This window comes from Bactrocera tryoni, chromosome 2 (genome assembly GCF_016617805.1).
Source record: "Bactrocera tryoni isolate S06 chromosome 2, CSIRO_BtryS06_freeze2, whole genome shotgun sequence".
Lineage (NCBI taxonomy): Eukaryota > Metazoa > Arthropoda > Insecta > Diptera > Tephritidae > Bactrocera > Bactrocera tryoni.
Window position 1 is genome coordinate 58,581,190 of NC_052500.1, and position 12,442 is coordinate 58,593,631.

A 12,442-nucleotide genomic window follows, 5' to 3' on the forward strand; every position below is an offset into this window, starting at 1 on the left:
ATCAAAAATAATTGAACACCCCCATGCTTACATACTCGTGTGCATATGCGAGCGCATACATACAAGTTCGTTTATTTATACCTATAAGTGTGTGTGCTCGTGTTTAGAAGGAATACTCAAAACAAAAACGTAAAAACAGTTTCTCCTCGCATTCTGCCCGCTCACCGAAACTGGAAATGTAAACAAAAACGAAAGCGCAACAAAACAGTTCGGTGGTTCGCCATTTCGGCATATCCAAACACACACACTCGCTTTACACGTGCAGTTGACTTATATGTATGTGCTGTCAGCTGATTACAGTCACGGCTATCATAAAGGCTTCGGTATTTATATATTTTAGTATGTACTCTTTAGATTTCCTATAATGTTAAGACCAAGCGTAACTGTAACAGTAGTTTTCTAATATTTGTATAATCAATAAATATTTGTGGAAAATAATTATGTAATTGTTTATCAATTTGTAACTTGTACTGTGAATGTGTTAAAAAAACATTGAGACCAACAGCTGTGTCTAAGTATGTATAAAGTTTTAAACAAAAAACTATTCCAACAGTTGAAAACATAGAAGACCTTGTCCTCAGCAGTAAAGGAAATTCGCCCTTACTCTCAATCTTACAACATACCGACTAGGTTAGGTTGATGACCCCTCAACAAAGCAGGGTTCACACTTAGACTATTATGTATAGCCCTTTATGATTATATTATCGTTATTTTCTCGATGTTGGGTTTCCACTAGACCTTCCTATCTAGGATTAGTTCTAGGTGCTTAACACTGCCAGTAGGCCGTATACACGTTTCACCCATCTCCCATCGTAAATGAGAACCTTGGTTTTTGTACTTCCTAGAGAATAAAACCAGTTCGTTCTTGCTAAGGTTAATGGAGAGGCCATTTTCAGCAGCCCAGTTTCTCACGATGATAAGGCAGCCCTTTGTTAGCTAGTACACGGTATTGAGAAATTTTTCTTCAAAAATAAGATTTACGCCGTCCAGGTAGGCAATCACCCAGCGACCGACTTCCTCAAGTCTTTCCAGAAAATCTTTGACGAACCATGATCCAGAAAAGTTGCAAGAGAACTTCTCATGGACACCCTACATTTTACGTGGTTCGCGTACTACCCCATTGCGCCGCGATCGTTCTATCGCATATAAATTTGAAGATGAGATGCTTAAAGTTCTATTCAACACCAAATTTATTCAAAGCTGTAATGATTGCTTAATACGTTTTTGAATGTCCCCTCGATATCGAGGAAGGTCCGCACTGCAAACTCTTTGTTCCTGATGGTCCTATCGTACCAAGTGACAAGCGTATGCAAGAGGTCACTGACATGTCTTTGTAATATTCATGCTATGCACTTCAAAGTCGATTTTTTTCAAATTCTTCCTCTTACATAAGGACAGATCAATCAGACTCTCTTTTAACTTTTCCATAGGAAATAGGAGAGACTAATGGGTCTATAATCCTCGGCCGATATATGCGATCTCTTGCCGGATTTCAGGATGAACGAAACCCAAACCTCTCTATGCTAGAGGAATGTATCCAATCTAGTGCACTTCACAAACATATTGACAACAGAATAATATAATAAAAAGTTATGATAGTTAATCGTTTCGCAAAAAATATGTCTCTCTATTAAAACTGTATTGGTAGACTCTCCGTAGCACCCCTTTTCTAGGTGACAGAAAACCATTATTACAGAAACAGTATGTTGAGAAGCTATTGTTGTTGCAGTGAAAATCTAGAGCCTGATTGGGGGACAGCGCTAAATTAAACTCAAGTCACTAAACGTAAGGTCCAGAAAACGAATTGTTTTCAAGAGGTGGAAACGAACGGACGGCGACGAATAAGGAAAGCGGTCATAGTTGGTTCTGTGAGACGTGCAAATGTGTTGTACAACTTAACCAGGAGCATAAAGGCCTCACCGTTCAGATGCTCCGAAGAATAGTGTTCTGGCAGGTCTATGTCTTCTTCAACTGCGTCTTACTGCATCCAGGCGACTATATTGGTGTTGCATTAGTTATGAATGGTCGGTCGAGTTGCCAGCAATGTTTCCTAGTACTTCACCAAGGTAGTGCCTGCTAGCGACTTACGTGTGTTATTCCTGCTCTTTATCTCTAGAGGAGGTAATTTCGAGATGTACATAAAAGTTAAACAGTAGCGTGTAGAGAATACTATCTCAGCTTAGAATTTTGAATTCAAAATAGATTATTCATGATCCATTTCTTCAAGCCTCGAGGAAGTGTATATTGTTCAATGCCTTAGAGTAGTTTGTGATTAACTGAGTCAAAAACTTTTGACAAGGCTTCTCCTAGGATTGTGTTGGATTGAGACCACGAGCTATGTGGGAATTTATGATACTAGTTAAATGCTGTGTACTTCACGGAAACAATGCTGGCGATCTGATAGACTCGGATGGTGTGTGAAGGTTCGTAGTAGCAAAGCCTCGTCCTCACTACTGGAGAAAGGAAAATTAATCAGGCTATAAGGTCCGATAGGTTGGCAGGTTTGCGAGATTTTAGGTGCCACGCCTATCGTAAAATTTTGACAAAACTTCCTAGTAAAGCTCTACCGTACCATATTTTATGTCGAATTTAATGCTTCTAATGGCTTATTAAAGAAGTAACCACAATTTGTTTAGTTTCCAACATTGATCGATGTTTTCGTTTTACACTATTCCAAGAAGTACGGAAAGTATTCGTCCCCAGAAAGTTTGAGATCATAGCCGAGTTAACAATAGCGCGTCAGTCGTCTCTTCTTTTCGCAATGTGGCGCCAGGTCCTTCTCCACCTGTTCTTTCCAAAGGAGTGGAGGTCTTCCTCTTCCTCTGCTTCTCCCGGCGGTTATTACGTCTAATACTTTCAGAGCTGGAGTATTTTCGTCCTTACGTACGACATGACCTAGCCACCGCAGCCGCTGTCTTTTAATTTGCTGAACTATGTCAATGTTGTCGTCAAACTCATACAGCTCATCGTTCCATCGAATGCGATATTCCGCGTGGCCAACGCGTAAAGGACCATAAATCTTTCGCAGAACTTTTCTTTCGAAAACTCGCAACGTCAACTCATCAGTTGTTGTCATCGTCCATGTTCGAATTTATGACTGTCAACAGTGGCGTGGGAGCTTAGTGCGATGACCTTAACCACTAAGCCAAAAATGAGATCTGTCAACCAGTTTATTTGTTTAAATCGGTAAACTTCAGTTATGTGTTGCAATTTTTAAAATGCATAAAAATATCGTAAAAAGAATTTGCCCCAAATTTTGTATTTCTAACTAAATTAATCGTTGAGAATGTTGGAAAAGGCTTACGGCTATTCAGTTGTGTCAAAAACCCAATCCTACGAGTGGTACAAAGCCTTCTGGACGACCTTCGACCTATTCAACTGATGAAGATGGCAGGAGAGCTCGACATCTTTTGCGAGTCCAATCGAATAATTTTGGTGGTTATTTTGTGCATGCGTTCTTACTCGACTGGTGCCGATAAAGCTGGATTTTTTTTTAAGAGTACCGTAAACAGGTCCCTTTGGAAATGCTTGACCTTGCGAATTCCGATCCCATACTCATGGAGAGCATTATAACTGCCGATGAGAAATGGGTTTATTAGCTTGATATGCAAACAAGTCAACAATCATAGGAATGTTTACAGTCGATCGAAAAAATAAAACAATATTCGCTGAAGGCCATCCCAAAAAGTTTTTGTGAAAAGTGTTTACGTCTGGAGGGGACTAGTTTGAAGGCGACAAAATAAATATTGATAAATAATAATAAAAATATTGATAAATAATAATAAAAATATTGATAAATAATAATAAAAATATTGATAAATAATAATAAAAATATTGATAAATAATAATAAAAATATTGATAAATAATAATAAAAATATTGATAAATAATAATAAAAATATTGATAAATAATAATAAAAATATTAAATATTTTGCGTTTTATTTACAATTTTGCTTAGTTGTAGAGTTTGTAGAGTTTTACGTGTACTGTGGTAAAAATGTACACATGCAGAAAATGTTACAAATATATGTATGTATGTATATTCATAAACTAATAATAATAATGCAAATATGTATATTGTAATAAAGCAATCGCTTGACCTCAGAAAAATTTAAAAATTCCGTAAAAAGTTTTTCTGATAAACTGAAATAAATTTAATGCTAGATTTTTTACAAAAATCTCCAGTGTTGTAAACAATGCCACGAATAAGACTTATGGTTTCTAAATTATTCAATAATCGTTTAATATATTATATTATGTATTAAATTATGCAAAATCTTTGATGATTGCCCTGGCGCTAGCAATTGCTTTGGTTTCCATATTCTACTTCATTACTCCGTATAACTGAATACATGTATTGCTGAAATGCATTCGTTCGAATATCTCTCTACACAACACATTCTACACAATAACACCGATTTAAAATAATTCTCAAAGATATTTGAGACTTTTGCAATAGAAAATATTTATGTTGTTATTGGCTAACGCATTTAATTAAATTTTGTTTGTAATTCCGAAAATCTTAATTAAAAATAAGTTTTAAGTCTAAATACCGGTCTGAAAAAAAATGTTATCACAAGCATATAATTAAGAATTAAAAAAATATATATATGTACATATTTTACATTTATAATTTTTTGGCGTTCCTTCTTTGTGTAACTCTAAGAACAAAACAAAAAAAGTAGGTTATACAACAAACTTTCAAAGCAACATAAATTAGACAGGAATAAAAAAATTTCAACCCAGAAAATGTTCATGACCACTAATCTGAGCGCAGACTATCATTGTGTCCATTATATTTCAAATTCAATTCATATTTAGCGATTCGTTCGCTTTTCTCAATCTCCATGAGTTTTAGCTTTTCATTACTCTCTATTTCCATTTTTCTTAATTCGAGTTCTTGCTTTTTCAACTCCATTTCGGCTTCGAATTTCTGTTTGACAAATTGAAATTCCTGCACGAATTTATATTCTTCAAATTTCAATCGTAGCCGTTGCATTTCATTGCGGCTTTCCTGACTTTGACTTAAGGCGGAGAGTGAATGTCGCAGCGATTCTTTTTTTACCCGCTTTGCAATCGTTTGTTCGTTGCTCGCATCTTTGGCGTTGGGCGAAGTTTCTGCAGCTGCCGTTTCGTCTGCAATTAACTGTTCATGTAATACATCGCAGAGTGCTGGTGTAGAATTGGTTGACATTTGAGTAATATCCACTTCTGGGCTTAATTTATTTTCAAAATTCATGCTTTCAGTTTCATCTGGACGAAGGTTTTCAAATGCATTGTAATCAGCGTATACCTTTACATCCACCGCCATGTCATTATTTTCCTCAAATTCATCAATATAACAATCGGCAAATGAGTCGTTCGAGTCGAGAATCTCCACAACTTGCGCTTGTTTCACACCAAATATCTTTCGCAAACGCTCATAGTTGGGACATATTTTCTGTATACGCTCTGAAATATAATTAATTTCATTATAAGTTTTCTTTTCAACTTTAAGTCTAAGACTCTTTATTTACCAACAACCAGTTCCTCACTTAGTGATTCAGCTTCGGGAGAACTTAACCATTGATTCGCCTTTGCGTACAGTGTTTTCAAATAACGCACCTTCCATTTTATTAAATCCCAAGTTGCATCGATCGGCGTAATTTCTAGGAATGTATCATAGTATGCTCGCGCTGTTGGTTTCTAAACTCAACTTTCGTTAGTTTAATTAATTACGTGATAAAAGTTTAAATGTAAATACCTCCAAATTTCCATGCTCTGCCATATAGTCAATAATTTTACTTATTTCGCTTTGTGTCCATCTTTTAATTCTTTTTTGTTGTAATTTCCTCTTCATATTTTATTAAATAATTTGGACAGCACGCAAATTTTTGCACGAATTCAGTAGTAATTAAAAGTTCTACAATATTGCCATATTCAGTTAATTAGTGCAAACTCTACGTTGTGAATGTTGCAATTTATTTAACTCAGTGTTTTTGAGTATGGCAGCACTGATGATTAATTTTGCACTTTTGCAACGCAATACCCCGTTCTTAATAACCGGATTTTTACCTTGTACTGCGAAGGTGCAAAAGCTTGCTTTGTTTGCAATATCCAATACTTTCTTTATTCTTTATAATTTTATATCTGTATAGAACGCAATTCACTGCATCTTCCAATTGGCGTTATACATACTTACATATATTCTATTTTCTTTTCTTTTATAGATGAATGATAAAGAAGTTTACTGTGTAAACCATAGGTAATGATAATGCTTGAGCAGTATTTGTTTACAATTTCACTCATCTTCTTCACTTTAGTTTGCACAGAACCTTTTCTTAATTGCTTTTTACTTGTAATATTGAGGGCACAGCAATGTATCAGCTGTTTAAATGAAAATACATAAAGGTCTGTTCACATACGTCTTTCTTTATTATGCTTGAAATTTCGCAATTTGCATTTTAATATTTATGAGAATTTGCTTTATTACAGGAATATTAAAATACTCCGATTTAACGGAAACTTTTTCTAACTTTGTTATAGACATAATACAACCTGCAAAAGCAAATAGACACAATTTGTCTGTATAAGCTAAATTCTTTTTAGGGTATGTCAGAATGAGCGCTCTATTTTCCGTCATAATCGTTAATGAAAACGGCGGTTATTGGATGGTAAAACAGAAAAAATAATAATTGTTTTGTTTTGATGTGAACGTACGAACGAAAGTCAAAACAAATGTCTGATGCACGGCAAAAGTTCTGGGTGAATCCATAAGGGGATTCTCTTGCTCTTGCAAGATTGCACAATGACACAAAATGCAAAAACCCTATAACGAAATTTGCAAGGATATGAAAGCACCCATTGCAGAATCTAGTGAACCAATAACGGCTATATCGGTCAATTCATTGAGGCGCACATTCTGTATTCATTTTGAACAAAAAACTATAACAAATTTTTATAATTTAAATAGAAATTATAAAATCTATTTAAAACCTTTAAACAATTTAATGGTGTAATATGTCTTTATGTAAAATGACAGCTAAAACAGGGTTGCAATTATATTTTTACGTGTCATTACACCAAAATAAACGTGGGTTTTGGTTTGACCTATTTTACAGCCATTGCAAATATTTTTCCTTGTGTGTTTGTTGTTGTGCCATTGCACCAAGTGGAAAATTCTGCAGTTCGTGCACCGTGCAAGGATTTTGCAAGATCAAGAGAATACCCTTGCACGGTGCATGAATTGCATATCTTGGTGCACCGGCACAACAACAAACATACGTCGAAAATTATTTGCAATGGCTGTAAAATATGTCAGACCAAAACCCATGTATATTTGCGTGCAATGTCACGCAAAAATATAATTGCAACCCTGTGTCACAATAATTTGACCGAATCAGCTGTTCCCGGTATAGGATTTTTGCATTATGTGTCATCGTGCAATCTTGCAAAAGCAAAATAATCCCCCTATTATGTTGCTGATAAAGTTTTGGTTAAGCGCTTAAGCGCTGAGAAAACACGCTTACACGGTCTTTATCTTTTCTGTAAGTAAATTTTCAAAAATTCCAGGTAAAGGGTTTCATATACATACATATATAAATAATCAGGATGACGAAAAAATTTAAATCCGGGTAACTATCTGTCTGTCTGCCCGTCCGTTCGTATGTCCGCGCAAGCTGCACCTTGAGTAAAAATTGAGATATCTTTATGCGAGTTCAACTACTACCAATTTTTGAATAACGTAATCATAGGTGACGAGTCATGGATTTTTGATTATGATATCGAGATTTTTTTGTTCCCTTGCCTGAAAAAGCCAATGGCAAGCATTTTGAGACGACAGAGGGATCCAAGCAGCGTGCACCTCGGCTCTCAAGACTATACCGGAGCATGCCTTCCGTGACACCTTCAATGCTTGGAAATCGTGCGAGCTCGCTGAATCGACGCAGAAGGAACATATTTTTAAAGTTCTTAAAGAATTGTAGCTATTGTTTCAATAAATTTTTTGAAATGGACTCAGACCGCTGTAGTATTTTTCAATAACGAGTTTTGCAGTTTAGGAATTTAGCAATGGAATTACTGCTACCTAAATTGCATGTAGTGCAGTTTCTTTCAGAGAGGTGTGTATTAAATCTGAAATAACGCAATCGCTAGAAACTGATGAGCTTACAACAAAGGGCTCCACAGGCCTGTTGCCTTTTGGCAATGGCTCTGTGAACATTATGTGAGCTTTGAAAGCATTGGTTAACCAGCACCACCTGTGCATCAGTTATATTTTTCTGGATCAAAGCGGAACATAAGAGGCCTGTTTAGCAAGGTTGACATCGTCGAAAAGATGTGTGTCCTAACTGAACACTGTCTTATTGGGTCTCACGCGGTACAGCGTCCATTGTCCAACTGGCTGAAGTACCTCAGTAGTTACCTTCTACGAACCAGGCAAAGTGGCTGGAATTGATATTTGTCGCCTCAACAAATTTTTGGCAGCCTTACGACGCTTTGTTGATATGCGACGATCGTTTAATTACACTGAACCCACGTTCTAGCTGTCCAGAAACGTTCGTAATTTAAGGAATATCAGCCTGATAAACTAACCTAATTTAACTTGTGGAATTTGATTGATAATGAAATCTACTAATCTATCCAATACCAGTACAACCTTCGCCCTGAAACCTCAAACACATATAAAATAGTCAATAAAAGTATTAAAATAGAGCATCAGCAACTTCAAAAGAATTGGAACTATCCCTGAAAAGCCTACTTCTAATCCTTTGTAAGTTGAAGCCATTACTTTCAAAAACTCTTAGAGCACGACTTATGTTCATTCCAGAAAATTTAAATTTTTGGAAAATAAAATATTTACATATCAGTTGAAAACAAGAGTTATTTGCTTCAACAGCTGTTTTATGGCAAATGTAAAGTTTTCAAAATAAACTAAATCAATCGGTTTCTGGGATATGCCCGCATATTTTATTATTGCAATTCCTCTCTTCCTTGTATGTATATTTCTATATCGTCACCTAAAATGCAAAATAACGTAGTTTCGAGGGCTGCTATATATATTCTTGCCTAAGGCAACACTAAGTGTTGCCAGGTGCAATCTGACATTTCCATTGGAAAGTTTGACATTTTTTAGCATAACATCACTCAGAACGTTTTGTCATTTAATCGTGAATTGTTTTATTTACAGGGATTTAAAAAATTCATCTCGGCCAAAAAATGGAAATTACTCGTGAACATTTTCTTGCGACTATTTTTCACAACTTTCGACGTGGATTATCACGACAAGAGTGTATCGATGAACTAAAATCTTTGTATGGCTATGAAGTACCATCCCATAGCACTGTGAAAAACTGGTACAACGAATTCAATCGTGGCCGACGCTCGCTCAAAGACGAATTCCGTGAAGGTCGTCCAAAAACAGCCGTTGTGCCAGAAAACATCGATGCCGTACGTGAACTGATAATGCAAGACCGTCATGTAACATACCTTCAGATAGAGGAATGCCTATGCATTTCTCCCACCAGCATACATTCGATATTGCATGAACACCTGCCCGTAAAAAAGGTTTGTTCTCGTAGGATCCCGCACAATTTGACAATCGCTCAGTTTTAACCAATATTTAAATTTTGTTTCACTTATGTTTCATTTTATTACGTGTTTCATTCCTTCCTCTGTAAATTTCCGAAAATGTTGTTACGTTATTTTGCATTTCAGGTGACTATATGTACATACTTATGTATATATTCGTGCGTTGTCAAAATTTTATTCTATGCTTATTCTATCACTTGAATTCTCGACGAAAATGGAAAAATGTTATTCTCATCTGTCAGAATTTTTATTTTTTTTACTGTAAATGGAAATATTAATGCCATCGATGCCATTTGGATGAACTTATATCTACATGCAGAGATTTTATGCCCTTGAAGCATCGTAGATTTTTCTCAATAACAAGTTAAGTAACTAAAATTTAAATAAATTTCACTGTCATTATGACCGTTGTAGTTATGACAGAGAACTTAAAAGTGAGTGCTTTTATGTTCTCTGGTTATGATATTCTGTTTATTGATTTTTATACTCTCGCAACATGTTGGTACAGAGTATTATAGTTGTGTTCACCTACGGTTGTTTGTATCACCTAAAACTAATCGATATAGATATGAAATCATACATATATATTATAAATTATCAGGAATGCGAGACGAGTGACTGCCTGTCCGTCCACTCGTGCCAAATTAAAGTTGTATGGCTGTTCCTTGCCACAATAAGTCTTTTACGCCCTAGCTTTTTATCGACAATAGCGGTGAATATTTGAGGTCTAGTATTGATATAGGGAAAAAATAAATTTATGATATAGGCATACCTTGTGCTAAAAATGGATGAAATCAGGTCAATACTTTCCATAAACCCATATTCCTAATATCAAGAATTTCGAACTTCGGGTTGGCTTTATACCGCATAATCGGTTAATATTTAAGATATCTTAATAGTCTTGGTGACTAAAATGAATAACATACCGTCCCTAATATAAGGATAGTTTGGTAGTGAAATTTATCGTGCCGTATGAAGAAACAGCTGTTCCAACATATGTGTAAACATGCGATATATGGCGCATTTTGCTTATTTTAATAGTTTTGAATTGTAAATCCATTGATAAATTATAATGTGATTATTAAAATCAACATTTTGGTATTTTCTTGCTTCCTAGTTTTCCTTTTTTTTACTTTTTCGTTATTTTGAAATTTGTGAGAATATCCTAATAGCTAGCTGCTCTTAGTAGCTATGATACACACGAATTGTAAATCGTACATATTAATAAACATTGGTTCTCTTCTGTGAGTCTGGAACTGTCGGAGCAAAAAACTGAAGTTTTGCTCATAAGCACCAGGAAGGTAGAAGAACAAATAGAGCACACCATACGGGAGTGCGAAATTACTTCGCAGCACCAGCTGAAGTATCTGGGAGTAATATTAGATTCTAAATTAAAATTTAAAGAACACCTGGAGTATTCCTCCAGTAAAGCAAATAAAATTTACAATGCTCTATCGAGAATGATGACCAATACAGGCTGTGTGCGTTCCAGCCGGCGATTCTTAATAGCGAAAGCAATGAGCTCCGTAATACTGTACGCAGCACCAGTATGGATACAGGCAATGGATATAAAAGCGTATGCTAAACAAATGATTGCAGTGCATAGGCTTTCTGCAATTCGAGTAATAAGTGCTTTCCGGACTACATCAACTGACGCTGCTGAAGTATTAGCCAGCATGCCGCCCATTGACATCCAGGGAGATGAACTCGAGCGTTTATATATTTATATATATTTATATATTTATATCAGCGCCTAAAACAGTATCGGCAAGGACAGAGGAGAGGGACAAAAGCATTAAAATGTGGCAGGAGCGGTGGAATTCCTCATCCAAAGGGCGTTGGACCCACCGACTTATACCGGACATGCACTCGTGGATAGACAGACGACATGGGGACCTAGACTTTTATCTGACCCATATACTTAGTTGACATGGGTGCTTTAGAAGCTACCTTTTCAGATTCTACAATGTCATAAGTCCGAACTGTCTGACACGTACAGAGCATATAGAAGACTCTGAGCATGTACTATTTTATTGCCCTCGATTTTCAAAAACAAGGGAAAAACTAAAAACCACACTCGGTGGTGGTTTTACGGTCGATAATTTAACGACACTCATGTGTCAGTCGACTGATAATTGGAAAGCTTTCAGCGAAGCGTTAGCATCCATAATGACAAAACTGAGACAAACTAGGCGTCCGTCAGTCCGCACAAGTAATACTTAGTCCCTCCCACGAAGTAATACTTAATCGGTGGTTCCGTGGGAGAGCCTTGAGTTGGGAGTAGGTGAGGTTTAGCAGAGTAAAGTTCCGCACTCCGGTTTTCGATGCTTCCCCCTACTATAAAAACAAAAAAAAAAAAAAAACATACTAATAAAAATGTAAACAAGAAATGCATTAGAAAAACATAAATGCTTTTTTTTTACATGTTTGGATTAAAAATCTTTTTTCATAAGACAAAGCACGCTCCGGAGTAGCAGAACCTCTATATGGAATTAACTGAAGTTCTATATAGTTAAATCATGATTAAAATCTTGCCTTTTGACAATTCACATCTCGCCAAAAAATTGCACTTGTGCTCTTATTTGTGTGACGTTCAATCGTTTTAACTTTGAACTCATATACTCGTATTTGATCGATTTCTTACTTTAACGTCAGATTCTTTATAAATAATACGGAAATTCTCAACACTCAACCCTAACTAATAGTTAGCATTCATATAACGATTACAATAAATTTTAAACAATTTCGTTTGCACTACTCTGTGCAACTTGTTGTGAATATCCCTTTTATATTGTCTCAGCTGTTAGTTGTCGTACTCTGAACGCCGTATTATATTGTTTTGCATAGTGCGCATGTGGCAAAATAAACAAAACGG

General features: G+C 35.9%; 1 protein-coding gene across 1 annotated transcript; it reads right to left on the reverse strand.

Moving 5' to 3' along the window:
• Nucleotides 1-4,570: 4,570 nt before the first annotated feature.
• On the reverse strand, nucleotides 4,571-6,342 carry LOC120767282. The gene is made up of 3 exons (XM_040093158.1): nucleotides 5,744-6,342; nucleotides 5,517-5,685; nucleotides 4,571-5,451 (listed from the first exon to the last, which is right to left on the reverse strand). Exons 1-3 carry the CDS (start codon nucleotides 5,837-5,839, stop codon nucleotides 4,763-4,765), a joined length of 954 nt encoding a protein of 317 aa, XP_039949092.1. The 5' UTR covers nucleotides 5,840-6,342; the 3' UTR covers nucleotides 4,571-4,762.
• Between the last annotated feature and the right edge of the window lie 6,100 nt (nucleotides 6,343-12,442).

Bases quoted from the DNA above. Each gene is read 5' to 3' on its own strand.
- LOC120767282 (XM_040093158.1), bottom strand. From the start codon at position 5,839: ATGAAGAGGAAATTACAACAAAAAAGAATTAAAAGATGGACACAAAGC. The intron at 5,686-5,743 runs GTATTTACATTT...AGTTGAGTTTAG, and splicing joins CAGAGCATGGAAATTTGGAG to AAACCAACAGCGCGAGCATA. The intron at 5,452-5,516 runs GTAAATAAAGAG...ATTATATTTCAG, and splicing joins AAGTGAGGAACTGGTTGTTG to AGCGTATACAGAAAATATGT.